At 35.9% G+C, this 27,042-nt stretch overlaps 6 protein-coding genes across 7 annotated transcripts; all 6 read left to right on the top strand.

The window, feature by feature from the left end:
* Nucleotides 1-1,051: 1,051 nt before the first annotated feature.
* Nucleotides 1,052-5,449, top strand: LOC120489219 (uncharacterized). The gene is made up of 2 exons (XM_039685905.2): nt 1,052-1,097; nt 3,055-5,449. Exon 2 carries the CDS (start codon nt 3,073-3,075, stop codon nt 3,868-3,870), a length of 798 nt encoding a protein of 265 aa, XP_039541839.2. The 5' UTR covers nt 1,052-1,097; nt 3,055-3,072; the 3' UTR covers nt 3,871-5,449.
* A 2,484-nt stretch (nt 5,450-7,933) lies between these two features.
* On the top strand, nt 7,934-9,776 carry LOC120459143 (uncharacterized). Of its 2 annotated transcripts, none has more exons than XM_039647081.2 (2): nt 7,934-8,052; nt 8,381-9,776. In XM_039647081.2, exon 2 carries the CDS (start codon nt 8,396-8,398, stop codon nt 9,104-9,106), a length of 711 nt encoding a protein of 236 aa, XP_039503015.2. In that variant the 5' UTR covers nt 7,934-8,052; nt 8,381-8,395; the 3' UTR covers nt 9,107-9,776. The 2 variants fall into 2 exon arrangements, with proteins under 2 accessions (XP_039503015.2, XP_088988101.1); XM_089131975.1 differs by having other exon boundaries at nt 8,378-9,776.
* A 1,175-nt stretch (nt 9,777-10,951) lies between these two features.
* LOC148978476 (uncharacterized) lies at nt 10,952-13,102 on the top strand. Its single transcript, XM_089131974.1, has 2 exons — nt 10,952-11,361; nt 12,190-13,102. The coding sequence occupies exon 2, from the start codon at nt 12,208-12,210 to the stop codon at nt 12,901-12,903; it is 696 nt and encodes a 231-aa protein (XP_088988100.1). The 5' UTR covers nt 10,952-11,361; nt 12,190-12,207; the 3' UTR covers nt 12,904-13,102.
* Nucleotides 13,103-16,014: 2,912 nt separating this feature from the next.
* LOC120489379 (uncharacterized) lies at nt 16,015-17,413 on the top strand. The gene is made up of 2 exons (XM_089132836.1): nt 16,015-16,085; nt 16,420-17,413. The coding sequence occupies exon 2, from the start codon at nt 16,442-16,444 to the stop codon at nt 17,123-17,125; it is 684 nt and encodes a 227-aa protein (XP_088988962.1). The 5' UTR covers nt 16,015-16,085; nt 16,420-16,441; the 3' UTR covers nt 17,126-17,413.
* A 958-nt stretch (nt 17,414-18,371) lies between these two features.
* On the top strand, nt 18,372-20,951 carry LOC148978475 (uncharacterized). Its single transcript, XM_089131973.1, has 2 exons — nt 18,372-18,451; nt 20,130-20,951. Exon 2 carries the CDS (start codon nt 20,135-20,137, stop codon nt 20,633-20,635), a length of 501 nt encoding a protein of 166 aa, XP_088988099.1. The 5' UTR covers nt 18,372-18,451; nt 20,130-20,134; the 3' UTR covers nt 20,636-20,951.
* A 2,106-nt stretch (nt 20,952-23,057) lies between these two features.
* Nucleotides 23,058-26,071, top strand: LOC120489243 (uncharacterized). Its single transcript, XM_039685947.2, has 2 exons — nt 23,058-23,157; nt 25,123-26,071. The coding sequence occupies exons 1-2, from the start codon at nt 23,140-23,142 to the stop codon at nt 25,780-25,782; spliced, it is 678 nt and encodes a 225-aa protein (XP_039541881.2). The 5' UTR covers nt 23,058-23,139; the 3' UTR covers nt 25,783-26,071.
* Nucleotides 26,072-27,042: the final 971 nt, after the last annotated feature.

The following is a 27,042-nucleotide window of genomic DNA, read 5'->3' as shown; positions in this document are numbered from 1 at the left end:
TGACCTTTCTACTTATATTTCTTATATTTTTTTCTTTCTCAATTATTTCTACAGGCGTGTTTCGGTCATAGACTAGGACCCAAAAAACTTTTATTGTGCTGATTTTAAGATTTTAAAATGCTATATTAGTCATGAGCTGAGCTGAAAACCTCATCAAAATATCCCAAATATTGAATAATATAGTCGAGGTTCCTCCCAGACACGGTCTGATCTTGCTGAAGTGGTTTGCTCATGAATGTGTTCAGATTATAATTGCTTTCTGAAATGCAATTGGAGACATGCAATCCTGCAAATGGAGCTTTTGGCAACTCTTCAAACGGCGCCCGCAACCGAATCATCCGTCCATTTCCCAAACTGCAGGTCCAATGTGGCTACAGCGTAATATCATAGTGTAAACAGCTCCTTAATGGATTACTAAATTGTTTAATTAAGGTTTATACATGCTAGTTTCCATGACTAATCTTTTCATACTTCTCCTGGAGATGCCAGTTTGCTGAGTTTCAATTCATAATTAAACAGCACAAACTGCAAAAGCGGCAGCGCAAATATTCTAATACACTCAACATAGTCCACATATTAGTGCAGTAATCCAGCGAATAGTGCATGAGGTGGTGATTTTAAACACAGCCATAGTTTTGTTTTGAATTATGAACCTCTGTTGTCTCCATTTGGACTAATGGTTTATTTGGATGCTAAATGAATATAATGTATGATATTAAATATAATTGCTCATGGTGTCGAGCGTTGCATGTTTATCACTTGATTCTCTAAATGATTTATTACAATGATGTAGATAAATATTTCAGATCGAGGGAGACAGCAGACAAAGCTGTAATATGAAATCTGAATATGAGCAAGACATTAGTTTAATAACGTAGCTTTAATGTAAATCCCTCATGAACAGTCCCCAATGTGTCTCTGCATCCTTTCTGCATTGTGAGTTTCTTTTCATCGTTGAAAACATGCACAACCTCTAGAGTCTAGAGTACTTCCTGTTTCTATGTTACTAGTTCAGTGACATCAGCATATGCGCTGTTGTCATGTCATATAAATGAGGGAGTCAGTGCTAAAGGTCTAGTAAGGTGTATCTCTACAAGGTAAGGTGTATCATTTTTAATACTTTATATACAGAGTATTGTGTTACTGTTTACTTGTACAGAAATGGTAGATCGGTGCACTACAGATTAACCCTTCGTCTCACTCCAATCATTGGTGAGGATCAGTTTTTCTCAGTTCTTCAGAAGTAATCAGTGTCTGCAAAAGTGTTTTAGCCAGTTCCCCTTGACCCGACATATGTGGTTTATGAGGAACACAAATGTGTATTATGACATAGGTATTACAACGTAATGTGGTTTAATGTGGTCAGAAAGCTTTCTGTTATGGCTAGGGTTAGTGTAAGGCGATACTTACGCTTATATAGAGTCCCCATAAACCACATATGTGTGAGGCTGCTGTGTGGTCATGGTCAATGTGCTGCTTTTGAGGGAAAATCTGCTGAAAATATTCTAATTTGTTAAACAGAGACACTCTTATTGGTAACTGAAATCACCACACCATTACCCCGAACATTTAACAAATGAACAATGATCAACAGGAGGGGATTAACAGAACATTAGCCTATCAATGACAGACGATCCAATTTTGCAGACTGAAATTAACTGATTTAAAGAAGCTGTATGTAAGAAATGTATTTAAAATAATCATAAAATGGCTCTGATATGTCACTAGACATTAAGAAATAATGTTCATTTCAAATGCTTATATCACTGACAACAGTAGTCCAGCCAGGATTTTGAGGGAATGCATTGACATCACTTTCCCGCCAGAACTTTCCCGCCGAAACAACCCCCCTCAGCCTGACTGAGAGGCAAAAGATCTGCTGCGTGACTGGATTTAATAGGGGAAACTGGGAAAATGCGACTAAAACAAACATTTTATCAATTTAAACTAAATGTTGGACTCAATATAGTGTTCCTTACAACTTACTAAAGATCCAGTGATCCATGGATATTGACATGCAGCCAGGAATCGTGTTGCCTGACGTTTATGTTTGCCTGATTTCGACACCGGGGAAATAAAAGCAATATAGACCTAAACATAAAGCAAATTTGCCTGTGAACGCTTTATATGAACGCTAAATCACTTATATCAGTGTTATGTATAGCCTATATATATCATCATATCGTCCAGCCCTAACACTTTATAGTTTTTTTTTTGGTCAGTGTTTATTAAAAAACATCCAATAATGCAGAATATGCAATTATACACATTTAATTGATGAGTTGTTAATAACAATACAAAACATAGGGGTATGGTTTTACAGCTAAATTCAGCATATTGACACAAAATGATAACTGCAAATCTACCTTTCGCTGACTGGAGTCCAGTTGTTTCTGTGAACTGCAGCGATCCATTTGCTCCTCTTTCTATAGCAGTCTGTAAAAATATACCTCCGATTTTTTTGTCAAATCTAGTTATACAGTCAATCGCAAAGCTCTTACCCACTTTATATGTGTTGTGTTTGTTTTTCGCGGCATTCATTCACGCTGAAAACGAATACAGCCGTGTAACGTTACTCACTGTGAGTAACTGCAGGCCGACGGTGACGTCACGCGCATGCCCTCTATAGTCGTTTAAAAAGTGAAGTCGCAGCCCTCAACTGACGTTGATGTTGTCATGTTGTGTTTTGGTCTAACGCGCAACCCTCCACCGATCTACCAGTCACGGAGTCAGTGTTGCGGCATTCGGGTTGCCAGCTCTGCTCTAGTTACCACAGCTATGTTGGATAAAAAAAAAAAATGTTGGATCCTACAGCCTATCTGGCAACCTCGAGTCAGGGGGGAGGGGGTACACCGCTCTACAGTAATTTGAAAGTGATTGCAGTACCAGTTTTGGCCACAATCTTACATACAGCTCCTTCCTACAGTCTGATTTCTGTTGCTTCTTGGTTTTACATTTTACAGTTATCCCTGTAATTGTATAGTTTTTATAAAAAAAACCCAAACATTATATTATAACATTTATTTCATTACAAGTGCGCTGTTTTGTATCCAGCAGGATTGCAGGAACACGATGAGGACTCTGAATAATTTGTCCGATCTGAAAGAGTCCAAGTTCGGTCAGCCTCCTCCCAGACACGGTCTGATCTTGCTGTGGTGGTTTGTACATGAATGTGTTGAGATTGATTTCAACAGTCGTATGGTTGCACTCTGCAACCCTAAAAATGGTGCTTTTGGTTTCCACCGATTCTATAACCGGGAGAATCTTCTTCCTTACTCTAATCTCCCGTACTATGATGTGGGCAATCTGCACATCACCGACTCACTGCCTGAATATGTCACTGTGTATTACACGGGATATTCAGACAACAGCAACAAAGATCGCATCATTGTTTCATTCAACTTAAGGTGGAACCGATTTGACAGCATTTATGTGACACAGCACTCAGATCTGGTGAATTTTGACCAGAATCACACTTATTGTATTAGCATTGAACTCATGAAGGACATTAAAGGTTTGAGCCGAGAGGAATTCCTCAGAGGACCCGCCCGCACAAATCAACCCAATCCTTCTCAGGATGTGTCCATAGACATGCCTAGCGGATATATTCCTTCTATCTCAGCAAGAGTGTCACTAACACCTCAGCCACACACACCTCAGCCATACACACCTCAGCTACACACACCTCAGCCACACACACCTCAGCTACACACACCTCAGCCACACACACCTCAGCCATACACACCTCAGCCAGTGCAGAGTGAATCCTGTCTGAGTAAGAAATGCCGGTGTGTGCTGATTTGCGCCTTGATTTTACTGTTGCTCATTATTGCTATTGTCGTTTTATGTGTTAAATTTATCCCTAAATAGTTTTCGTCCATTTCTGTTGTTATTAGCTCGTTTTGAAGCTGTGTGTTGCAGTTGGTTTCCTTTTGGACAATTGCTTATTGGAATGAAATCAAGTAAAAAACATTTTCATGTTTATTATTTTATAGAATAAAATACAATGTTGAGCATTGCATGTTTATCACTGTATTGTTTTTAATGATTTATTGCACTGATGTAAATAAATATCCAAGATTTAGAAGGACCAAAAAAATCAATATTAATATTAATCTGAATATTGGGCGACACACTCCAATCAACGTCTTCTGTGTTTACGACCTGATTTATAGTAATTTCGTTTCATAATTGTTGTGCTTATTCTTTTACATAAACAGAGAATGTATTAAAACTCCAAAAACTATTGACTTGTGTTTGTGTGATTTAGTTTTTTTGAATCGTTGTTTTTCGATAGATTCGATTTGTTCCTTAAAATGAATGCTATTCCCAAGATGAATCGATACTTTTCTCAAAAAGAATTGATACTTTTCCCAAAGTGAATAGATACTTTTTCCAAGATGAAACGATACACTTCGTAAAAGAATCGATACTTTTCCCGAATCGCAACTTTTTTTCAAAAAGAATCGCCACTTTTTTCCAAAGTAAATCGCTACTTTTTACAAAAAGAATCTATACTTTTTCCAAAGTGAATTGCTACTTTTCCCAAATTGAATCGTCACTTTTCACAAAATGAACTGGTACTTTTTCCAAAGTGAATCGATACTTTTTCCACGATGAATCGATACTTTTTCCTAAAAGAATCAATACTTTTTTCAAAGTGAATCACTGCTTTTCCCAAATTGAATCGATACATTTTCTAAAGTGAATCAATACTTTTTCCAATTTTCCAATTCCCTTTTTCCGATACTTATTCCAAAAGGAGTCTATACTTTTTCCAAAGTGAATCAACACTTTTTACGAAGTGAATTGCTACTTTTTACAAAGTGAACCGATACTTTTCCCAAAATGAATCGATACTTTTTCCATAATGAATCGCTACTTTTTCAAAGATGAATCGCTACTTTTTTTTTTCAAAAGGAATCGTACTTAACACAAATTGAATCGATACTTTTCCCAAAATGAATCGATAATTTTTCCTAAATTGAATTGAAACGTTTCCATAAATTAATCGATACATTTTGCAAGATGAATCGATACTTTTCCATAAATCAATCGATACTTTTCCCAAGATGAATTGATACTTTTCCCAAATTGAATCAAAACTTTTACATAAATGAATCGATACCTTTCCAAGATGAATCGATACTTTTCCATAAATCAATCAATACTTTTTCCAACGTGAATTGCTACTTTTTCCAAAGTGAATCGATACTTTTCACAAATTGAATCAAAACTTTTCCATAAATGAATAGTTACTTTTCCATAAATGAATCGATACTTTTTCCAAGATTAATCAATACTTTTTCTAATAAGAAACAAAATGTTTTAAACGAATTTAAAAACAATCGCTTGTGTTGTGTTTGTCATCTCTGGTCATCTCTGTAATTAAAGATATTGTATTCTGTCTGTTTACTTCAATGTTTATTGCCAAACTAATTGCCTAATTTCACTGCATTAAAGAAATTTTTCCTCCAAACATGAAAATTCTTTCATCATTTACTGGCTTTTAAAAACAAGCCAACCCAGAAAATGTTCACTCCAGTAAAAAAAGTGATTTCAATTTATAGTTAATAATAACATAACATTTAATATTATTGCATAATAGTATGTATGATACTGGCTCAAAAAATAGTTTCAGGAACAATTCACCTACCCTTCCAATGAAGGACAATAGAAATATTCTATGGGTTTTTGTCACGGGTGATGTGAACTTACAGGTGTGTTTGCCAACAAAAATACGTCATCACTGCAGCGCTTTAATCAGTGTGGAGATTTCAAGCATACAGCACTCTGAATATGAGTGAGAGTGTAACACAGGCACATACAGGTCAACCTAAAGTAGATTTAATGTAGCCTAAATCCCCTCATGAACAGGCACCTGCACTAATGTGTTTGTGCATAAGATTCTCTTTCCACACTGATGCACTTGTTCATCATCACACACACACACACACACACACACCACCTGTAGCACGACTAGTGTCAAGAAATAGGCCTCTAGACACTCGAACAAAGTTACCAAGCCTCGACCTGTTAACAGATCACAGGAAGTCAAAAGACATCATCAGATGTATACGGAGAAAATGAAAGAATCTGCATATAAAACAAACAGAGCAAAGGATCATTCCTTCAAAGTGGGAGATGTAATCTATGTAGCAAATATGGAGCGAGGAAAGTTGGACTTAAAGTTAAAAAGTCCTAGGTTTTTCCTTCTGAGTAAAACGTCAAAAGGCTCATTTGAACATATGAATACTGAAGATGGATTATTGATCAAAAGAAATGTTAAACACATTTGGGTGGGATGGATGGATGGATGAGTTGGCAGGGGTCGGTGGGGTCGAGGAACTGAGTCAAACGGTGCGGTGAAGGTGGATTCGGTCAGTTCATCCTCTGTCTGTGCAAAACTCTGCAAAAAATACTGATCTGCATGTTGGTCACTTTTGTTTTCGTCTTGCTTTTAAAATTGAAAATATAGTTTTTATCTACAAGCTTTTATTCTATCTATCTAAGCTTGTCATATTTAGTCAAATGTCTTTTTTGGATGAAAGTGATCTGCTAAAAAGAATAAATAGCCTACATATAATCCATGAAATGTTATATCAATCTGTAAATTTAAGATATGATGTTGAGCACTTCATATTTAGCAATCACTGTATTCTTTTAATGATTTATTGCAATGATGTAGACAAATATTTAAGATCATGTGAGACACGAGATAAAATCTTACTCAATGGTTATATAATAAAATTAATATTATTTTCCTTTCATTAGTTCAGTCACATCCGCAAATGTGTTGTGAAGTCCCATAAATGAGGCTGTGGCAAAGATTTGAAGACCTTTTAATTGTTTTGCAGATTAAAATGTGCTCATATTTAAAGATGCAACAGCACGTTGGATATAAATTCAATAGATGTGTCAAAAATAATTTGTTGTAGCCTATGTTTTTAATTGTTAGATCGGATCGAAGACCTCTGATGTTGAGCTAAAATTGCCATTGCTGTATTTTTACAGAGAATACCAATCTAGTCTGGACATTAAAAAAAATAAAATAAAAGCAACGACAAAGTAAAGAGTATGAAATATAATATGATTCAAACGATGTCATGTTTGCGTCTGGTTGCAGTGTGTGTTGGCTCACGTGATCTTCTTAGACACGCCCACTGCTGTCTCTCTGCTTCAGTTTCGGTTTCCTACACAGTCAGCTGACCTCTCGCTCCCTCCCTGAAGAACTAATGTGTTTATTATTCATTCACCTCAGACTCATATTTTACCCTTAATTACTGATTTATGCATAGATACATTCAGGTAGTGTTTAACCTCGGCTCAATGTCAACTGATACACAAAAACTCCTCTTCATTCAAGCCAATATGTGTTCAATTAATGAATTGCATCTTTTTTCCTGGACAGCAACAGTTGAAACAGTTATTGTGCCTCAACAAGTAAAGTCATAACAGAATGAGAGATTTGCAAATCATTAATGATTAAAGCAGACGACTAGATTGACGTGCATAGCTTTGACTAATTGTGGTAGGCTAATAAACAAATGAATTTACACTATTAGTTAATAAAATATGTTAGCTATAAGGAAGGAATTAATACATGATGAAACAATTCATGTATTAGGCTACTTTATAAATCATATAGACGCTTTATTAGTTGCTGATGCAGTAGGCCTATATTAGGCTAATTAATGGTTTAGTTGTTCGTGAGTCGATTAACTCATAATTATCTGTGCATTAGTTAAGTATGAATTAATGCATATTAGTGCACCCGTCCCGTATTGTAAAGTGTTACCAGTTTTTCTCATCTTACAAACCCGCTGTCCGTCAGCTTTAGTTTCACTTTCCCAGTTAATCATCTCTTCTTCTGCAGCTGCAGAAAGCATCACTCCTTCAATAACAATTTTGGTTCGTTAACGGGTTTTTTTTTTTTTTACTTCTTCTTTTTTACGTATTTTTCGCCGCCCACTGAACAAGACACTTAAATAGGCTAGTAATGTAGGCGCGTGCCCGACACAGACTCAGATCCGCTCACAGCTCGCGAACACGGTAGGCATACAGTATTCAGTGCTTTTTTTTTGTGGTTTTTGTTACTTTTTAAAAATAATAAGTATGATAATTTTAAACTTTACACCAGATAATTCTGCTTGCATATCTAAAAAAAAATAAAACTACACCAAATAGCTCTGACGTAGGCTAACCGTTAGCATAGATGGGCTGAACTGAGGGTGTGTGTTTAAAGAGAAATGAAACCAACTGTGTCCACTTGTTACTCTACAAAAACTGAATGGCTGTTAAATAAATAAATAAATAAATAAATTACACTATTGTTCAAGTAAAACCAGTCCTGATTTATACTTTCTTTTTTTTCTAGCAGAATTGCAGGAACACGATGCAAACCCTGAATTATTTGTCTGATCTGAGAGAGTCCAGGTTCGGTCAGCCTCCTCCCAGACACGGTCTGAACTTGCTGTGGTGGTTTGCTCATGAATGTGTTCAGATTGACCCCAATGGTCGTATGATTGCACTCTGCAACCCTGCAAATGGAGATTTTGGCTTTAGTCTATTCCATAATAGGGAAGGACTTCTTCCTTACTCTTATCTCCCGTACTATGAGGTGGGCAACCTGCACATTACCGACTCACTGCCTGATTATGTCACTGACGATGACACAGGATTTTTAAATGATGACAGCAACACAGATCGCATCATAGTTTTATTTAGATCTCACTGGTCCACTTCACAGTTCGACAGGATTTATGTGACACAGCACTCAGATCCAGTGAACTTTGACCAGAATCACACCTACTGCATTCGCACTAAACTCATCAAGGCCATTAAAAGGTTAAGCAGAAACAAATTCCTCAGGAAAACTTTGAATGATTCTTATCAGATCACTATAGAAGCGCATTGCAGACGCTCACAGTCTCCATCTGCAGCTCAGTCACGGCCAGTGAAGAGTGAACTCAATCAGAGTCAAAGGGCACATTCATTCATCAATGATGTCTGTAAGATATGCTGCTGTGTGCTGCTGATGTTTGTCTTAATATTTGTTGTTTGTTTTGTCTATAACTTGAGACAGTATCTGCAAACATATCTATGATAAATATCTTTTTTATCATTCTGAAAAATCTAATATTTGACGTTGAGCACTGCATGTTTATCACTATCTCTGTATTTTTTTAATGGTTTACTGCAGATGTACAAAAATATTTTAGACTAAGGGGGGCCAAAGGTACACAACGTTAAAAATCGATCACTTAAAAAAAATATATCGACCATTAATCTGAATATTTGGGGACACATTCCCTTCACATTTGTTGTAATTAAGCTTTTCTAGTGTTTATATTTGTTGTGCTGGTTTATCTATGACATATTTCGTCACCATAAACTTCCAAAACAATCGATTTGTGTGTTTAAAGTGTATGAGATGTCCCATAAATACTGAGGCTATTAAAGCCCACCTGTGGTGAAAATCAGGTTTTTAATGTTGCCTATGTGGTCTTTTAAAATGCATTAAGACAAAACATGTGCAAATTCACAAGTCAGCACTACTGCTGAGTATTTTCTCCCAGCAGATGTTGTCAAGTTTCAAGAGCTCGAAGATTCATTTTGCAAAGAAATCTGTTCATTTGAATTTTAGTTTCAGAAAGACTCTGTCATGTTATGTCTCTAACACAAATGTTGATTCATTTTCTTATTAATGTCTTTTTATTATTAAAAAATTGATTTCTCTGGCTTGGTTTGAAATAAAATGACTTTGGAAACTTTTACTTCGATTGTTTTTTTTTTATGCTTTTGATAGCTGTGTAATATATCAGATGCCCTTGAAAACAGATATGCGACGTGAGGGAGACTGGGGCCGGTTGACAAAATTCTTCATTGAGTGTTTCTGATGTAAAAACAAAACAAAATGATATTAGTGTTGAAAGAGAAGCAGAAAAAACGGAAAAGAAATGGTCATAACCAAACTTAATCCACTGAACTCACATTATCTTCTCAGTTCTTCTGCTCATGCAAATATCTGTCATGGAGCAGCATCAGTTTCTGTTTGCAGATCTTTGCTCCAACATTACACTCCCATCACTTCTGCAGGGTATAGATTAATTTAATGCACTAATATTTGATTATTTTTGACATTGTGGTGTCCTGTTATTCAGTGCAATACTTACAGAGACCACTAGGGGAAGTAGGTATTAAGAAAGAAAGAGTAGTAGAAGGAAAGAGTAGTAGAAGGATGAGCACGAGTAATTGTATGAGTGAGTAATAAAAGGAAACAGGTAACCTGTAAAAAATTGCAAGAAAAAAGGACATTTTGCACCTGTCTGTAGAACGACGCAAACTCGCAAAAAGCATGGAGTAGTAATGCCTGAGTACTTGCTACTGTTAGTAGAAGATAAGGATGTAAGCAAACGAAATATTGCACACGCCAAAACATCTGTGTACCATCCTGGGCCAATGGGGATGTGGAAAGATTCAATAAGGTTCACTGAGTGCAAAAGGCCATTTTGTAAAAGCAACCGGTCTTGGACATTTCGCAAACGTATCGTTCTACTCCACATGCAATGACAAAATGGAAAATGACAACCAAACTTACTGTGTTCACATCTCACTCCAGTTACACCAGGAAGTCAGACAACCAGTTAAAACAAAATGAAGCGAAACGAGGGGCTCGGGTGTCTACATTTCAGGTGGGGAATATGGTGCGTGTACGCTAACCAACGCATGTTCCTGAAGGACATTCAAAGTTCACACAGCCAGTAGCAAGTGGGCCCGAGCACATACAGATTGGCACTCATATATATATGAGTGCCACATATAAGTGTCTCCAGCGAAATCACATGCTGGACGGATGATGAAAATTAACTTTAGGACTTTGATCCGTGAAAATGCAGTCAGGAGGTTTTACTTGGCAGCCGCTGGACGCATAGTGAAGCGAACAGTTGTTTGTTAGGCGAGTCTATTGCAGATTGTCTCCGTGTTTGGACAAATGGTTAATTTGGATAATTAATACAATCTATGATATTAAATAGAATTATAAATATATGCTCATTATTAGGGTTGCATGTTTATCACTTGATTTTCTTAATGATTTATTGAAATCTGAAAATTAGTGAGACATTCATTTAATATAAAGTATTTAATGTCCGCTCATATACTGGGCTATTGTTTCCACATAGGTTTCACTTTCTGCATTTAGTTTCAGTTCATCAAAACAGCAAAACATGTAAAACCTGTAGAGTACTTCCTGTTTCTATGTTACTAGTTCAGTGACATCAGCAAACATGTTGTCCTGTTGTCATGTCATATAAATGAGGCAGTCAGTGAAAAAGGTCTGGTAAGGTGTATCTCTACAAGGTAAGTGACAATTGTGTTTTATTGATTTTGAACTATTTACTTGTACAGAAATGGTAGTTCATCGCACTACTTCGTCTCAGTTTTTCCTCAGTTCTTCATAAGTAATCAGTGTGTGTAAAAGTGTTTTAGCCAGTTCCCCTTGACCCGCGGCATATGTGGTTTATGAGGAACACAAATGTGTATTATGACATAGGTTTTATAATGTAATGAGGTTTATGAGGACACTTCCTGTGGCTTAAAAAACATACTAAACTGTGTTTTTTGTTGTTTTTTATGCTATTTAGTTTTCTGTTATGGGTACAGAAACACAGAAAGCTAATTTTTTGAAATAACAACCTAAAATTTGAAACACAACTTGTTCAGATTTTTGGCTTTGATTTTTCTGCAGTTTTAGAGTAACCCAGGTTTTGAAAATATATATTTTATGTAAAATATGAATAATAATTTTTTTTTTACATTGCGCATTTCCATAAACTCAAACTTCTATAACTTTTTTTGGTATCACTTTTTTAATTTTGACAAAAATCTGCCAAATGTCTTCTTTAAAAGTAAACAAGACCCATTATATGTCTATATTCCAAAGAATTCTTGAATTACAACCATTTAAGTTCAAAATGTGCATTTTCATGTCTATTAAAAAAGGGGGAGTGACAGTTAACAGGTTAATAAAGATGAAATTAACTGATTTAACTGAAGTCCTGAATGATGACGTACGGATATATGTTGCTTCTTGGTTTCACATTTAGAATTTTTTCCCTGTATATTTAATGTTAAAAAACATTATATTATAACATTTATTGCATTACAAGTGCGCTGTTTTGTATCCAGCAGGATTGCAGGAACACGATGAGGACTCTGAATAATTTGTCTGATCTGAGAGAGTCCAAGTTCGGTCAGCCTCCTCCCAGACACGGTCTGATCTTGCTGTGGTGGTTTGCTCATGAGTGTGTTCGGATTGACCCCAATGGTCGTATGATTGCACTCTGCTACCCTACAAATGAAGCTTTTGGTTTCCACCGCTTCTATAACCGGGAGAAACTTCTTCCTTACTCTAAACTCCCGTACTATGAGGTGGGCAATCTGAATAAGACTGGCTCACTGCCTAAATATGTCACTGAGAATTACACAGGAAATTTAGACGACAGCAACAAAGATCGCATCATTGTTTTACTCAACTCAAAGGAGAACAGATTTGATCAAATTTATGTGACACAGCACAAAAATTTGAAGAATTTTGACCAGAATCACACTTACTGTATTAGCATTGAACTCATGAAGGAAATTAAACGTATAAACCGCAAGGCATTCCTCAAAGGACCCGCCCGCAAAAATCAACCCAATCCTTCTCAGGATGTGTCCATAGACATGCCCAGCGCATATAATTCTTCTGTCCCAGCAAGAGTGCCACACACACCACAGCTACACACACCTCGGCCAGTGCAGAGTGAATCCTGTCTGAGTAAGAAATGCTGCTGTGTGGTGTTTTGTGTCTTGATGTTACTGTTGCTCATTATTGCTATCGTTTTATGGTATAAATTTTAATAGTTTCCATCCACTGCTGTTTCTAGCTCATTTTGAAGCTGATTTACATGTTTATCATTATATAGAATAAAATACAATGTTGCAAATGTCCTGCAATCGAGACACGATGACCTCCGTAGAGGTCGAGTCCCCTCCATGAGAGGGGAAACTTTGGCTGGTGGCCAGGCCATCACCATCACCCTGGCCAATCCCTCTCAGGAAGGACCTCCTTTTCAGAGACGATCACCCTCTGGCACCCACACTCTGCAGGTTTCACACAATCTGTGGGTTCTGGACGGGACGCGGGTGCCAGAGGGTGATCGTCTCTGATAAAGGAGGTCCTTCCTGAGAGGGATTGGCCAGGGTGATGGTGATGGCCTGGCCACCAGCCAAAGTTTTGAGTACCCTACCAGGAGCGATTGTTGCTTGCAAATTAACATTTAAACATCTCTCACACACACACACACACACCCATCCCCCACTCTTGCAGAGATCACCCAAACTCACACAAGAATTTATATGGTTTTTAATGTGAATGATTATCTTTAAGGACTGTGTTTAGTATCATTTTAAAGGTCTCAGTGTGACTGGTACAAATGTCTCATTGAATGTCTTTGAGTTAACACCATCTGACCATCTGTCTGAATGCAAATTACCTCTAGCAAATAGGTAGACCACAGTAACTTTCCACTGTAAACTCATGTTTACATATCACAGGAGGTCTGGATATATAAAGAAATGCAACGGAGAGCTCATCAGGGCCGTTTCTGTATTCAGATCAGCCAGTGTGGTTGAGGGTATCGCGACTCTCAGCTCATGTAGCCATAGCCTACAATGTCGGGTTAAAGATTTTCCTCTTTGTTGAAGAATATTTGATGGTTTGCATTGACTATCTTTCAATTAATTGTGGAATTGTAATAATACATTTAGCTGACATAATAAATTGTTGTATTTGATTATTCTAACAGACTTTGACTTTATTTTTATTAGAGTTAAAAGGAATAGTCAAACATTAACGTATCAACCATTTTGCAAGATGTAAACAACACTGGTCCAGAAGCACTTCCTGTTTCAGTTTATTAACACTACATAAAAGCTGGGATAAAATACAACCAACAGAACATATAAAACTGAATCAAAAAGTTAAACAAACATCTTTAAGATTTTTTCTCTACATGTGAAATAAAGAAAACAGATACAAACTGAAACAGGAAGTGTTTCTGGACCAGTGTTGTTTACATCTTGCAAAATGGTCTATATTCAATGATGCACAGATATCATTGAAAAACCTTTTCATTTTATGAAGTTGATACATAAGATAAAATGTATTGCATTTAATAAAAAATCCCTTTGCCATGGGAAGAGAAGGAACACGCGTGAGACCTTCACCTCTAATCGATCACCGCCATTGGATTGATTTAGCAGGCCTTACAAGTGAGACATTAGTTTAATATAAAGTATTTAAATGTCCGCTCATGTACTGCACTATTGTTTTTGCATAAGTTTCGCTTTCTGCATCACACGTAAAACCTGTAGAGTACTTCCTGTTAGTTCAGTGACATCAGCATATATGCGCCGTTGTCATGTGATGTAAATGAGGCAGTCGGTGAAAAAGGTCTAGTAAGGTGCATCACTACAAGGTAAGTATCATTTTTGAATATATACTTTATATATAGTTGTGTGTGTGTTTTATTGATTTTGAACTGTTCACTTGTACAGAAATGGTAGATCGGTGCACTACAGATTAACCCTTCGTCTCACTTCAATCATTTCAGAGGATCAGTATTTCTCAGTTCTTTATAAGTAATCAGTGTGTGTAAAAGTGTTTTAGCCAGTTCCCCTTGACCCGGCATATGTGGGTTATGAGGAACTCAAATGTGTATTATGACATAGGGTATTACAACGTAATGTGGTTTATGAAGACACTTCCTGCGGCTTAAAAAACATATTAAACTGTGTTTTTGTTGTTGTTGTTTTTTAAGGAAAAAACGATTCATTTTGGGAAAAATAGCAATTAATTTTACAGAAATTGCCTATTCTTTTTGGAAAAGTATTGATTCCCTTTTGAAAAGTAGCAACTCATTTTGGAAAAATAAATATGAAAATAAATAAAAGTGGAAATAAATAAATGCATAAATAAATTTAAAAAAAAAGTAAAATGTGGAAAAATACAATTACATGTAAATAAGGAAATAAAAGTATAAATATTTATTTATTTTTCTTTTTTTACATTTCTACATATATTTATTTATGTATTATTTTTATATTATTTTTATCTTTGGAATTCCATAAAATATTGGTTACTTTGGAAACTCAAGTTTAGAACTGTTGTTTCTAATGAACCTCTTTTTCAGTAGGCTATGCATTATCAGGAAACAGGTGCAGAGAATGTGTGGGAGACTGGGGCAGTTTGGCACAAGCCTCATGCTTAGTTCTGTGGTATCTCTAGCAGAAAAAAAAAACAAAGTTTCTCGACCATGTTCAAGTGAACGTTTCTGTCATAAAATACTTTTTCCTTAAGTTTGTTCATTCATAAATACACTTATATTGTGCATGAGTCAACTGACCCCACTTTAAAAGTCAAGTTTTATAATGAAAGCAACACAAAAAGGTTATTAATAATAATAATTATGATTAATTTGAGAAAGTAACTTTTTTTTATCACTTAAACAGTAGACTGGCACATTAATTTCTGGATAGACCCTGCTGGCATTATATTTGTGTTGAGTAATTAATCAAATCCTTTATAAATAATTGTTACCTTTCTCTCTATTTGCCAACCAAATATTTCGAAGTGGAGAGACTCCTCCCCTGACACTGACATGAAACACCACTCGTTTCTGTCAGCAGATCTTTGCACGACTACCACAAAGACGTGTCAGCATCACTTCAACAAGGTGAGGTGGACTCGTTTTATAAAAAGTTCATATAGCAGATTTGTATTCATTTATTACTTTACTATTAAACCACAATTATTAACATTAGAAGCATTGCAAACCTCGCAACATTTTAGTTTGAGTGCATACCAGAAACCTTTTTATATGCAATAATTGAACTGCATAACACCATTTTGAAAGTAAACGCGTATTTTAGAGTAAGAACATTGTTTTGCTTTAATGCATTTTTAATTTCAGGTTATACATTTGAATCCATTCTGAATCCACTGGAGGATCCGTCTGAAGTCTTTCTGCTCGTAGTTCAGTGTAAGTGATCAGCAGATATGTTTTGCCAAAACTTTTAATGTTATTTTATGGTCGTCTGGTTTTTCTGTAATTGTGTATTTCATTTTGAAAAATCTTTCTCTAACTACAAGTGCACAATAATAGGAGTAAAACCGGATCTATTCTTTACCCCATCAGAACAATACAAAGAAGGTACAGCTGCTGTCACTTGGGCAGTCTCCTTTCATTCAGCTATAATATGCACTCTTTTTGAGTAAATGAGATATAAAAGTATAGTTTTGAAAGGGTACTGCCCCAGTGACAGCTTCTGTACATTTCTTACTAAGAGTAAACAAACACTTTGTTTTTCCAACAGGATTGTCTGAAACCGAAACACGATGAGGACTCTGAATAATTTGTCTGATCTGAGAGAGTCCAGGTTCGGTCGGCCTCCTCCCAGACACGGTCTGAACCTGCTGTGGTGGTTTGTTCATGAATGTGTTCAGATTGACTCCAATGGTCACATAACTGCTCTCTGCAACCCTAAAAATGGAGATTTTGGCTTTTGTCTGTTTCATAATAAGGAAGGACTTCTTCCTTACTCTTATCTCCCGTACTATGAGGTGGGCAACCTGAAAAAGTCAGACTCACTGCCTGAATATGTCACTGTGCATTACACTGGATATTCAGACGACAGCAACAAAGATCGCATCATTGTTTCATTTGACTCAAGGTTAGACAGGTTTGACAGCATCTATGTGACACAACACATAGATTTGCTGAACTTTGACCAGAATCACACTTACTGTATTAGCATTAATCTTCTGATGGAGATTAAAAGTTTGAGAAACCGTGCAGAATTCCTCAGACAGACTATGAATTATCCAAATCCTAATCGGATGTATTTCCATCAACAATCAAACATACGCGCACACTTTACAGCTTCCCATCAGTCACTGCAGGGTCAAAGGTCACACCAAACTATTTGGGATGTTTGTACATCCTGCTGTGCTTTGCTTTTTGAGTTGGTCAGTTTTGTCTGTCAGGTTGTATTTTTAATAGGGAAAAAAATCTTTGATTAACAGCTTTGTTTGTTTAGCAAATTTCAAAAGCATTACATTGAAAGCACATAAATGCTTATTTTTACATACAATATGATGGTTGCAATGATGAAAACAAATAGGGACCAAATGTCAATCTTTAAGATTTTATATTAATCTGAATAGTCACTGTAACTTTGCATCCTCGCACTGTCTTTCTAGTTATTGTGATTAAGCTTCTCTAGTTCTGGGCTCATATATGTTGTGTTGGTTATTATTTGACATATTTCATATATCCTGTGTAGTAATAAATCTCCCAAAATCCCTATGATTGCAAGTGTTTGTGTGATGAAATATAAATCCTAACTCTGTTGATCATTTTAATATGGATAATATGAAATCTGAAGTGTTTGATATACTAGATATGTATGTAAAGTAAATCCCCTCATGAACGTCCAACTTACATCAGTGTCTTTTTCACACTGCGAGCTTCTGTTCATCACTATAGCAACAGACACACACATACAACCTGTAGGACAACAGGTGTGTCAATATGGAGTTCTTTCATTAGTTCAGTGACATCAACAAATATGCATTAGTATTAATGATGCATTCGGAGCGAACAATCTAGTTTTGCTATAATTAAAATTTGTTAATAATTAAAGATCTAATTCAATTCATTTGACTATCAATTTAATATGTCGTCAAAATTACTAATTGATATATTTGTGAGAAATGATACAAAAAAGACAATTTTTTTACATGAATGCCCAAAAAGACTTGACTGCAATGGCAAAGTAAAGAGTAATGAAATCTATTATGATTCAAACTATGTCCAGTGTGTGTGTGTCTGGTGCAGTGTGTGGTTGCTCGTGTGACACGTCCACTGCTATCTCTCTGCTTCAGTTTCGGTTTCGGTTTCCTACTGTCAGCTGACCTCTCTCTCCCTCCCTGGAGGAACTAAATGTGTTTATTGTTTATTCACATCTTTGTACAAATACATGCAGTCATTTTTATACCTCTGTTCTTTTAGAAAGTATACACTCCAATAGCAAACAACAACGACGATCTTTAACTTTCAAAACTGTAAGAAACGAAGAAAAAAGTAAAATAGTAATATACTAATAAACGGGAAGCTTTTTAATTTCTGTAACAATTATTCCTATTTATTAAAATGGCTGTCGAATTAAGGTTAACTATTTAAGTCTAGACTAGGCTATATAGTTTAGTTCCACAGAAATGTTTCTTGCTAATAATGTAATGTATGGTCCAAGCGTGTGTGTTTTTTACCGCCCACTAACACACACGGAGAATAAAAAGAGCGCGTGCACGACACAGACACAGATCTCCTCAGCGCGCGTGAATAAGGTACAGTATTATTTTTGTCTTGTATTGGTTTTTCTTAATACGACCAATTTTAATTTATTTATAATATAAATATTATAATTTTGTACTTAACGCCGGATGTTATCTTTTAAATACTTTATTAAACAACGTCAAACAGATGTCGTCGTCAAAAACAGGCGTCGAAAACTGTTTTGCATCGACGTGCATTCTGTATTCCAGATGGGCTGAACTGGGTGTGTGTTTACAGAGAAATGAAACCTACTGTGTCCACTTGTTGCTCCAATAAAACAGACTAGATTAAAAAAAATACACTAAATAATTACATTTTGCTTTACTGGTTCTCGTTTTTGTCTCGTTTTACTTTGTTCTTTTTTTAAGTAACATAAGTAAATCAATTCACTAGATGAAGAGCTCCTGTCAGACTCTTGGAGGATCTGTGTTTGGTGCAGTTTAACTTACATTTTCATGTGTATCCTGCACATATGATCAATCTCTGGAAATATAATTGTGCCAAGCTGAAAGCAAATGAAAGAAATGTTACATCTAATTTCAGTGTTCTTTAAGGAAATAAAGTTTGTGGTTAATATGTCAATCACAGCTAATTTAGCTATTTTGATAATCTATTATGGTCCCTCTGAATTTAAAAATATATATTATTAGGCTACATCATATCATACATGTAATAGGCCTACATATATTAATAAAATAAACATTTATCAAAAAAAAAAACATCACTTGCGCTGTTTACATTGAAGCACACACACATTGGAGCACAGAAACTTATCAACGCTGTCAGCAACTTTAAGCATAAAAACCTTCACTACTAAATCGCTACATAATATATTTCTCAGCATCTTTCTCTCTCTCTGCATGTTTACTTTCTAGTTTCCGATTCCGCATTTCATTCTGTACTCTGTACTATACAACCATCAATGGTTGACTTTTTGAAAGTTGTATTTATTTTAATGGAGTTATCACACTTATCTTACTTGCCAATAAACCCGTTTTAATTATTGCAATAAAGACGAAGCTAATGGTAACATTGCAATAAGAAACTCCAACGCATTCTCATCCCAAGCCGTCATATACGACGCTTTTGCAAAGCGTAGACATCCAACGCACATGGCACCCTTTAGCGTCAATATAACACGCTTCGGTTATGGGTAGGTTTAGGTCTGGGTTAGGGTTAGACCACTAGGAGGCGCCTTCTGGCCCATATATATCTGCGCCTCATATTAACGCTAAAGGGTGCCATGTGTGTTGGATGTCAAGCTTTGGCAAAAGCATCGTATATGATGCCTTGGGGTGAGATTGGGCTCAAAACTGTCATTGGACATGCAAAAAATTGTTGACCAAAAAAAAAAAAAACGTAACTTCTGGTCAAATATTTTGCTTTAAAACAACAATAACAGATTTAAGTTGTCAATGCTGGCAACTGACCATGGTATAAGCGGGATAACCCATGGATTACAGCTCAGCTGTGCATTAAACGATTTTAATGCACTTCACACTCTTTGCCTCCACGTCATGCTTTTTTAATGCACAGCTCGCCTTGGATTATCCCTTACATAGTATTACGCCACCATACTTGTAATATACACAATAAAATAGGCTATAAGGTAATATATATTCGAGATAAAGTCCAGGCAAATGTAATTTTCACTGTATTCAGTCCTATTTATTCCTTTCTGTTTTCTAGACACAATGGTGCGACCGAGAACACTGAATGAACTGTCCCATCTGAGAGACACGGAGTTTGGTCAGCCGTATCCCAGACATGGTCTCGCTCTGCTGTGGTGGTTCGCTAATAAATGTGTTGATATTGATGACGAGGGCAACATGATTGCACAAGATTGCGACCCAGAGCATAAAGACTATGGTTTCCATCCGTTCCATAACAGGGAAGGCATTCTTCCTGACTCTGACCTGCCGTACTATGAAGTGGGTAACCTGCATCATCCTGGACACATGCCTCATCATGTTACTAGGAATTATGACCCTGATGTGCGTGAAAGCAACGCGGATCGTATTGTCGTTTCAGTCGATTCAGACTGGGAAGACAAACGGTTTGACATGATTTACGTGACTCATCACTTAGGGAGAGGCCGTTTCGATGAGAACGAAACCTACCGCATCAGCAAAGGCCTTATTAGGATCATTAAAAGCATGGAAAGGTCAGATTTCATTGGAGAAGTTAAGATCTAGTAGCCTCGTATTCGGCCTTGAGTTTATCTATGCAGTCTGGATCTTACAGACACTCATAATTGAAATCAAATATTCCTGTTCATCCAAAAATAAGATGCATTTTAGCAAATGTCTTCCTAGGATTTTCATAACCAATAACAAATTCATTGATTTGAATTAAGTAAATTGATTTGGGTCTAATAAATGGCTCATGCGTGTCATTCCATTGTGGTGGATGAGAAGCTTTGTGATTCTTCATGTATCGCTAATTAATAATATTCATGTGTTCTGTCTGTTTACTTAAATGTTGTATTGTATGTTTGTGAATTAAACTTAATTGTGAACCAAAAATTTAAATTCTGTCATCATTTACTGGCTTTAAAATTTAACTTTAAAAAGCTTTAATCAGTGTGGAGATTTCAAGCATACATAACTCTGAATATGAGTGAGAATTTAACAGGGCCATCATGCAGTTTAACAAAGTAGATTTAAATGTAAATCTTAGTTTGTGTCTTTTTCATTACATTATGGAAATGACAGGGTTTATGACCTATACTGCATCCAGCCACCTGGGGGCGATCAAAACACTTTGGTTTTTTTTAGTTTTTAGGACTCGTGTGGCACACTTGGGTTTCACAACACACAATTTCAAATTTGAATATAAGAAAGCAAGACATTTTGAACCAAGAAATGTATAAGCCTACATACAGCGGGACACACAGTGATGTGTGAGTGTGTTCTGAGTGCAAGACTCAGGAAACTGACACGGCCCTGTGTGGGGGGTTTCTGGTTACAGATTCCCCCTAACTGTTCTGCAACTTTCCCTTAAATACCAAGACCAGAAGAGTGGTAAATATTTACTACACAAATATTTTTTGAATTGTGCCAAAAAGGGAGAGAGGAGCCACGGTTATCAGATACTTTGAATGGACACTACCCACACCAGGAGAACAGAATTGAGTTTTTTTACCAACCATTAAAATACATACCAAACATGAAAAAAACAACAATAGTTTCATCATGTAGTACATAGACATTCTTAGTGAACTTCCAGTGACTTGAGTCATTGAAAAAGAAGAGTAGGAAGAGGGGGATGTACAGATAAGCGAAGAGAGAAGTTTGGGCAAGGCGGTGTCCTATGCTCTTTATTTGAGATCTTCTCTCCAGAAGAGTGTTTTATTGTTGCAGAGTGTGAGCCATACAAGCTGATGTATCAAATATGACACTTAATATAAAACTCTTCTTTTAATATTTTATCTAAAGTTTCAAAAACTGCATGTTTCATTTAAAGAAAGATATTTCTGACTATTACATCATATGTCAGGTATTACAGGGTTAACCCCAGTATTATGTGACCTGGAACACAAAATTAAGTTCTGGTTAACCTAGGATATGTCTTTAAAATTTCGTGACAATATATAAATAATAAATAGAAGAGGGCCCAAAACGGAGCCCTGAGGCACACCATTAGTAATCTGAGATTTAATTTAATTTTTACATTTTTATTTTCAACCTGATAAATACGATCTTAACCATTTAAGAGGAATACCAGTCATTTAGGGTCTATTTAACCTCCAACACAAAATCCGGCATCCGATCAGGATGTCTCTGCGTATTACTGTCTTTTCTTGTGGCAAAGTATTTTGATTAAATGCAATACATTTTTCATAGTATTCTCTCGTTATTTCATCTGACTCTATAAATGAAAAGGTTTTTAATGATATTTGTGCATCATTAAATATAAGCGAAAGTTTGACTAATTCCTTTGAACACTAATGAAGTGATATCAAAGTCAGTTAGATTCATCAAATGTAACAATTTATTATGTCTGGTAAATTTATCATCAGTTCAAAGATAATCAATACAAAACATCAAATGTTCTGGAATAAACGGAAATAGATGAAGCTGAGAGTCTCGCAGAAGTACAGAAAAGGCCCTGATCTCTAGTTGCATTTCATTAGACCAACGTCTTTTCATGTGTAAACCTGAGTTCACAGTGGAAATTCATCGTAATCACCCTCCCAGACTTACTGGGGGCAGAATTTGATTTACATGGTACCATTTGCTAAAAGTGGGACTAAGCATTGAGTTCACACCTTCTGAGTTTAACTATCACCCTCCTTTGTGTGTATGTTATCTCGAAACTCTTAAAAACCTTATTACCTTTTTACTTATTTGGAAATGAGAATTTTGTACCACTCGCACTGAGACATTTCGAATGATATTACAAATATATGAAATACTCAATGATAATCATTCAAATTAAACCATTTAGATTCTTGTGTGAGTTTTAGGTGTCCCTGAGACTACATACTACATACTTGTACAAGTACATACTGCTCCCTATTCAGGTAATTTACATAGTGCTCTAAAATAAACACCCCCCACAAAAGAGGAGGTCAGAAAGTCTCAAATTACATTCTCTTTCAGTTTACAAGAAGCATTGAGTTTCTCTTCTTCCTCTCTCCTTCACCACTGCTTAGAGGAAAACAGCAACACAGAGGAGATTCCTCCAGAAAATAACTATGGTTTATAAAAAAGAGGTACAGTACCGTTTGGGCTTTATTCTTTTATCTTTTTGTCCACACTCGAAGAATTATTTCAGTTGAAACTAAACTTTTGCTATTTGATTCTTGCAAGATCGCTCATGTGTGATCATGAATTGTGCACACACACACAAAAAAAAAAAACTGTCGTCAGTAAGCTCCGAGTTTATTAATTCAGAAATTTTGAACCGGGGCCAGTTGTCACAAAGAGAATTTGTCATTATTATCTTTTTATTCAAATTGACCCTATAAAGCCATACGGTCATATCTGATACGCACATTTCTAAAGCCTCGACAGGATCCAAACTGTGTTGAAAATCCTGTTGCACACAATCTTCTACATGCCCATTGTCGTTTGAACGATAGTTTATATTTTTTTAGCAGGTAAAAGCATGTCAGTATAATGTCAGGTTGTGAATTCATTAATGATTTGTATCAAGTAGACGTAAGAATAAATTTTATATCGTTAGTAATGTTTCATGATCACAAACTGGACTGATGCAACGTGTAAATCATGTTAAAATGTGATCCATCAGGCTTTTGAGGAACGAGTATTTGTTCATTTTTTAAACATCATTGTATTGTGTGATATATATATATATATATATATATATATATATATATATCTGGTTGTGTGCTTTATTAAACGTAGATGTGTTTTTAGAACATAGATGTGATCTCATATAGATACGTTCTTTAAACATTAGATGTGTTCTTATTTTATATAGATGTGAATTCATTCAAAGGTAGAGTGTGTCAAAGAAAAATGTTACTGTGAGTAAATTAAGAAGAGGTGTCAGACTTATTTTGCCTCCCACAATTAAAACTACAGTACTTTGATCATAAAACTAAGTATTTAAATAACTTACATTATTTGGAGATATACAGATATCATAACTCAGAATTTCATCTTACTTTTTGGCCATAATTATCAGCAACTACAGAGGATTGTATTTTTTGGGGGGGTCTGTATGGTCCGTTTGAATAAAATTTTTATTTTTAAATAAAAAATAACTTTTTATTTAAAATCGAATAAAAAGCTCAGAGTATGAGCTTCATATCCTCCTATATATATATATATGAGCCATAGAAGCTGATGCATCAAATATGACACTCAATATAAAACTTTCTTTTAATATTTTGTCTAAAGTTTCAAAAACTGCATGTTTCATTTAAAGAATTATATTTCTGACTATTACATCATATGTCAGGTATTACAGGGTTAACCCCAGTATTATGTGACCTGCAAGTTGCAACACAAAATTAAGTTGTCGGAAATTCTGGTTAACCTAGGATATGTCTTTAAAATTTTGTGAAAATATATAAATGATAAATTGAAGAGGGCCCAAAACGGAGCCCTGAGGCACGCCATTAGTAATCTGAGATTTACTTAAATTTTTTAATTTTTATTTTCAACCCGATAAATACGATCTTAACCATTTAAGAGGAATACCAGTCATTTAGGGTCTCCAAAATAAAAAATAAAAAAATTGCACCCAGAATTCAAACATAATACACTGGTTAAGTTTTATCGAGCAGTGGTGTTGTTAAAACATGTTAAAACCTCTACTCTAAAAACCCTTAGATTGCGAAATAATTAATTCATTAGTATTTAATTAACATTTGTTTATATTTAATTCAGATACTTTAATGCATTATGGATGAGTGTTTAAACTGTACCTGACATGGAACAATTAAAACAAATGCACTTGTTGGATTTATGAACTTATTGTGAAAAATGCGTTTTGTTTTGTTTTTTGGAGACAGCTGAAAGAAATATCACTTGAAAAAATGACGTTTTTTATAACTAGTTTTTGTGTGGTAATGCAAAAAAGCAGAAATTGATGCCTAACATATGTCTGCAGTAACTGTTTTGAGGTCAACCCAAGCTCTGTAACAGGTATAATGAGAGCACACATAAAAATAAGTAAATGTGGCATCTGATCTTCATCTCTCCCTTAGATGAAGACCATGCTGGAGAAAATCACAACTATAAGGGACCTAATTAAGTGTGGATTTGGTCAGCCTTGGCCCAGGCATGGACTCAAGCTCTTGTACTGGTTTGCTAAAGACTGCATCTGGGTTAACGAGGATGGCGACATGTTCCTGGCCTGTAACCCAGCGAATGGAGTCTTTGGCTTTCACCTCTTTGAAAACAGATACACCAAACGTAATGAGAAACTTCTTCCAGATGTGAACTTTCAATACTATTTGCTGGGCAATCTGAATTCGCCAGGAGCTGATATGCTGCCGAACTACATCAAGAAACACAACAACATCATGCATGACGAAAGCAACGCAGACCGCCTCATCGTCACTGATCACGAACAGATGAAGTTTGGGAAAATTTACCTGACAACGCACAATGATCAGTCAAATTATGATCCAAACGCCACGTTTCATATCTCCAGGAGCCTCCTGAAGATCATCAAATCATATCCAAATCTTGAAGACTTTCTGCAGAGCCTTGGGTATCAGGATGAAACATCTCATCAGCCAGCTTCGGTTGCGTCTGTTAGAGTGTATCAGATGGTGATGGTAGAATCTGAAAAGAGAAGTGATGTCACTGTAGATACCGACACACCATCTAGAAACTGTCTCTGTAGTTGTACTATACTCTAAAATCATTTCACGAGGAAAAGTTGGGAGGGAAAGTCTCTGAGATGTTCAGAGGTCAAGAACGCACTGACTGAACACACCAGCAAGAAGCAGTTAACGTTTGATTTAGTTGTTAGATTAGCTTCACTAACAGTTAAAGATTTATGTGCTTAGCAATGTGCTCATTTATGGACTGAACTAGTCCAAGTAAACATGTAACCTTTTTTGTGCATTTTAACATAGGCATGCAAATTTTGGATATTGAGTCACTTAGTTTCTCTGGGTTGAGAATAAAGGCAAGCAAAAGAGAAAACGGCCGTCTTGTTTGGGTATTTTCTGTAAAAGAAGGACATTAGAGATGTTTGTTCAACCACTCTACCACCACTAGAGAGTAAATAAGTGACAAAGAACTTACATTTTCCGAGTTCAATATAAAGCATTTAAGGCATAATGTAGATTGTCACAAAAAAATCAAATGAAAAATTAGTCATTATGTTGATTAGTAGACATAAATAAAAGGTACATTAGCGGTTTTTAACCTCTAACGGTTAAAAAACAAAACTGCATGCAGTTTGTGGAAGAATATTGGTTTGGTTGTGCTTCGGCTTTGCGTGACAGTGCGGATGAATATGGCCATTCAATAGATCGTGAATTACAGTAAACTTTGTTTTAGAGAGCCTCATATGGCAATAAAACGTATCTGTTCAATAAAATACCTTACTCACCTGTTGAGTAATGATTTTAACATCTTTTTTTATTGTCTTTCTCCCAACTCAGCTGCTTCTCCTCGTTCGACTTGCTGGTATGTTTACATTTGCGAAGCTCAAGCTGCCAACATGCCCGCCACATCCCAGAATGCAACGCGGCGAGACTCTCCTCTGTTTCGTTTGAAAGGATGATTCTCTGGAGGTTCTTGTCTCAACTGCTGTTAACTAACTAATCCTTGCTCGTTGTGACAACGAGTTAACCTCTGCCACTCTCACCTTAAAAAAGTAGCTGAAACTTTCTGTATTCATGAGATATGACGACACATGGCGAGTGACGTATGGACGCAATTTTCTTCTGGAAACGACCCCAGACAAACAGGTCTAAAATTATAAACATTGGTTTAAAGGTGCAATACACAGAACACCGGGTATGTAAGATTGACAACTAGCGGTTGAAACGGGCAGTGCAGTCCCAATTCACCAAAATTCAAAGTAAAATAACTGACTGTAGCATTGTTTTTCAGATAAACACAGCATGTTACCTAAATATCTGCAAACATATTATGTAATCTTTCTG

Source organism: Pimephales promelas, chromosome 6 (assembly GCF_988280905.1).
Source record: "Pimephales promelas chromosome 6, fPimPro1.hap1.1, whole genome shotgun sequence".
NCBI classification, from domain to species: Eukaryota; Metazoa; Chordata; class Actinopteri; order Cypriniformes; family Leuciscidae; genus Pimephales; species Pimephales promelas.
The sequence above is the reverse complement of the archived record's forward strand: the minus strand, read 5'-3'. Positions and strand labels throughout refer to the sequence as shown.

Coding starts and splice junctions, on each gene's coding strand:
- LOC120489219 (XM_039685905.2), top strand. CDS start 3,073: ATGAGGACTCTGAATAATTTGTCCGATCTGAAAGAGTCCAAGTTCGGT.
- LOC120489379 (XM_089132836.1), top strand. CDS start 16,442: ATGAGGACTCTGAATAATTTGTCTGATCTGAGAGAGTCCAGGTTCGGT.
- LOC148978476 (XM_089131974.1), top strand. CDS start 12,208: ATGAGGACTCTGAATAATTTGTCTGATCTGAGAGAGTCCAAGTTCGGT.
- LOC148978475 (XM_089131973.1), top strand. CDS start 20,135: ATGGTGCGACCGAGAACACTGAATGAACTGTCCCATCTGAGAGACACG.
- LOC120459143 (XM_039647081.2), top strand. CDS start 8,396: ATGCAAACCCTGAATTATTTGTCTGATCTGAGAGAGTCCAGGTTCGGT.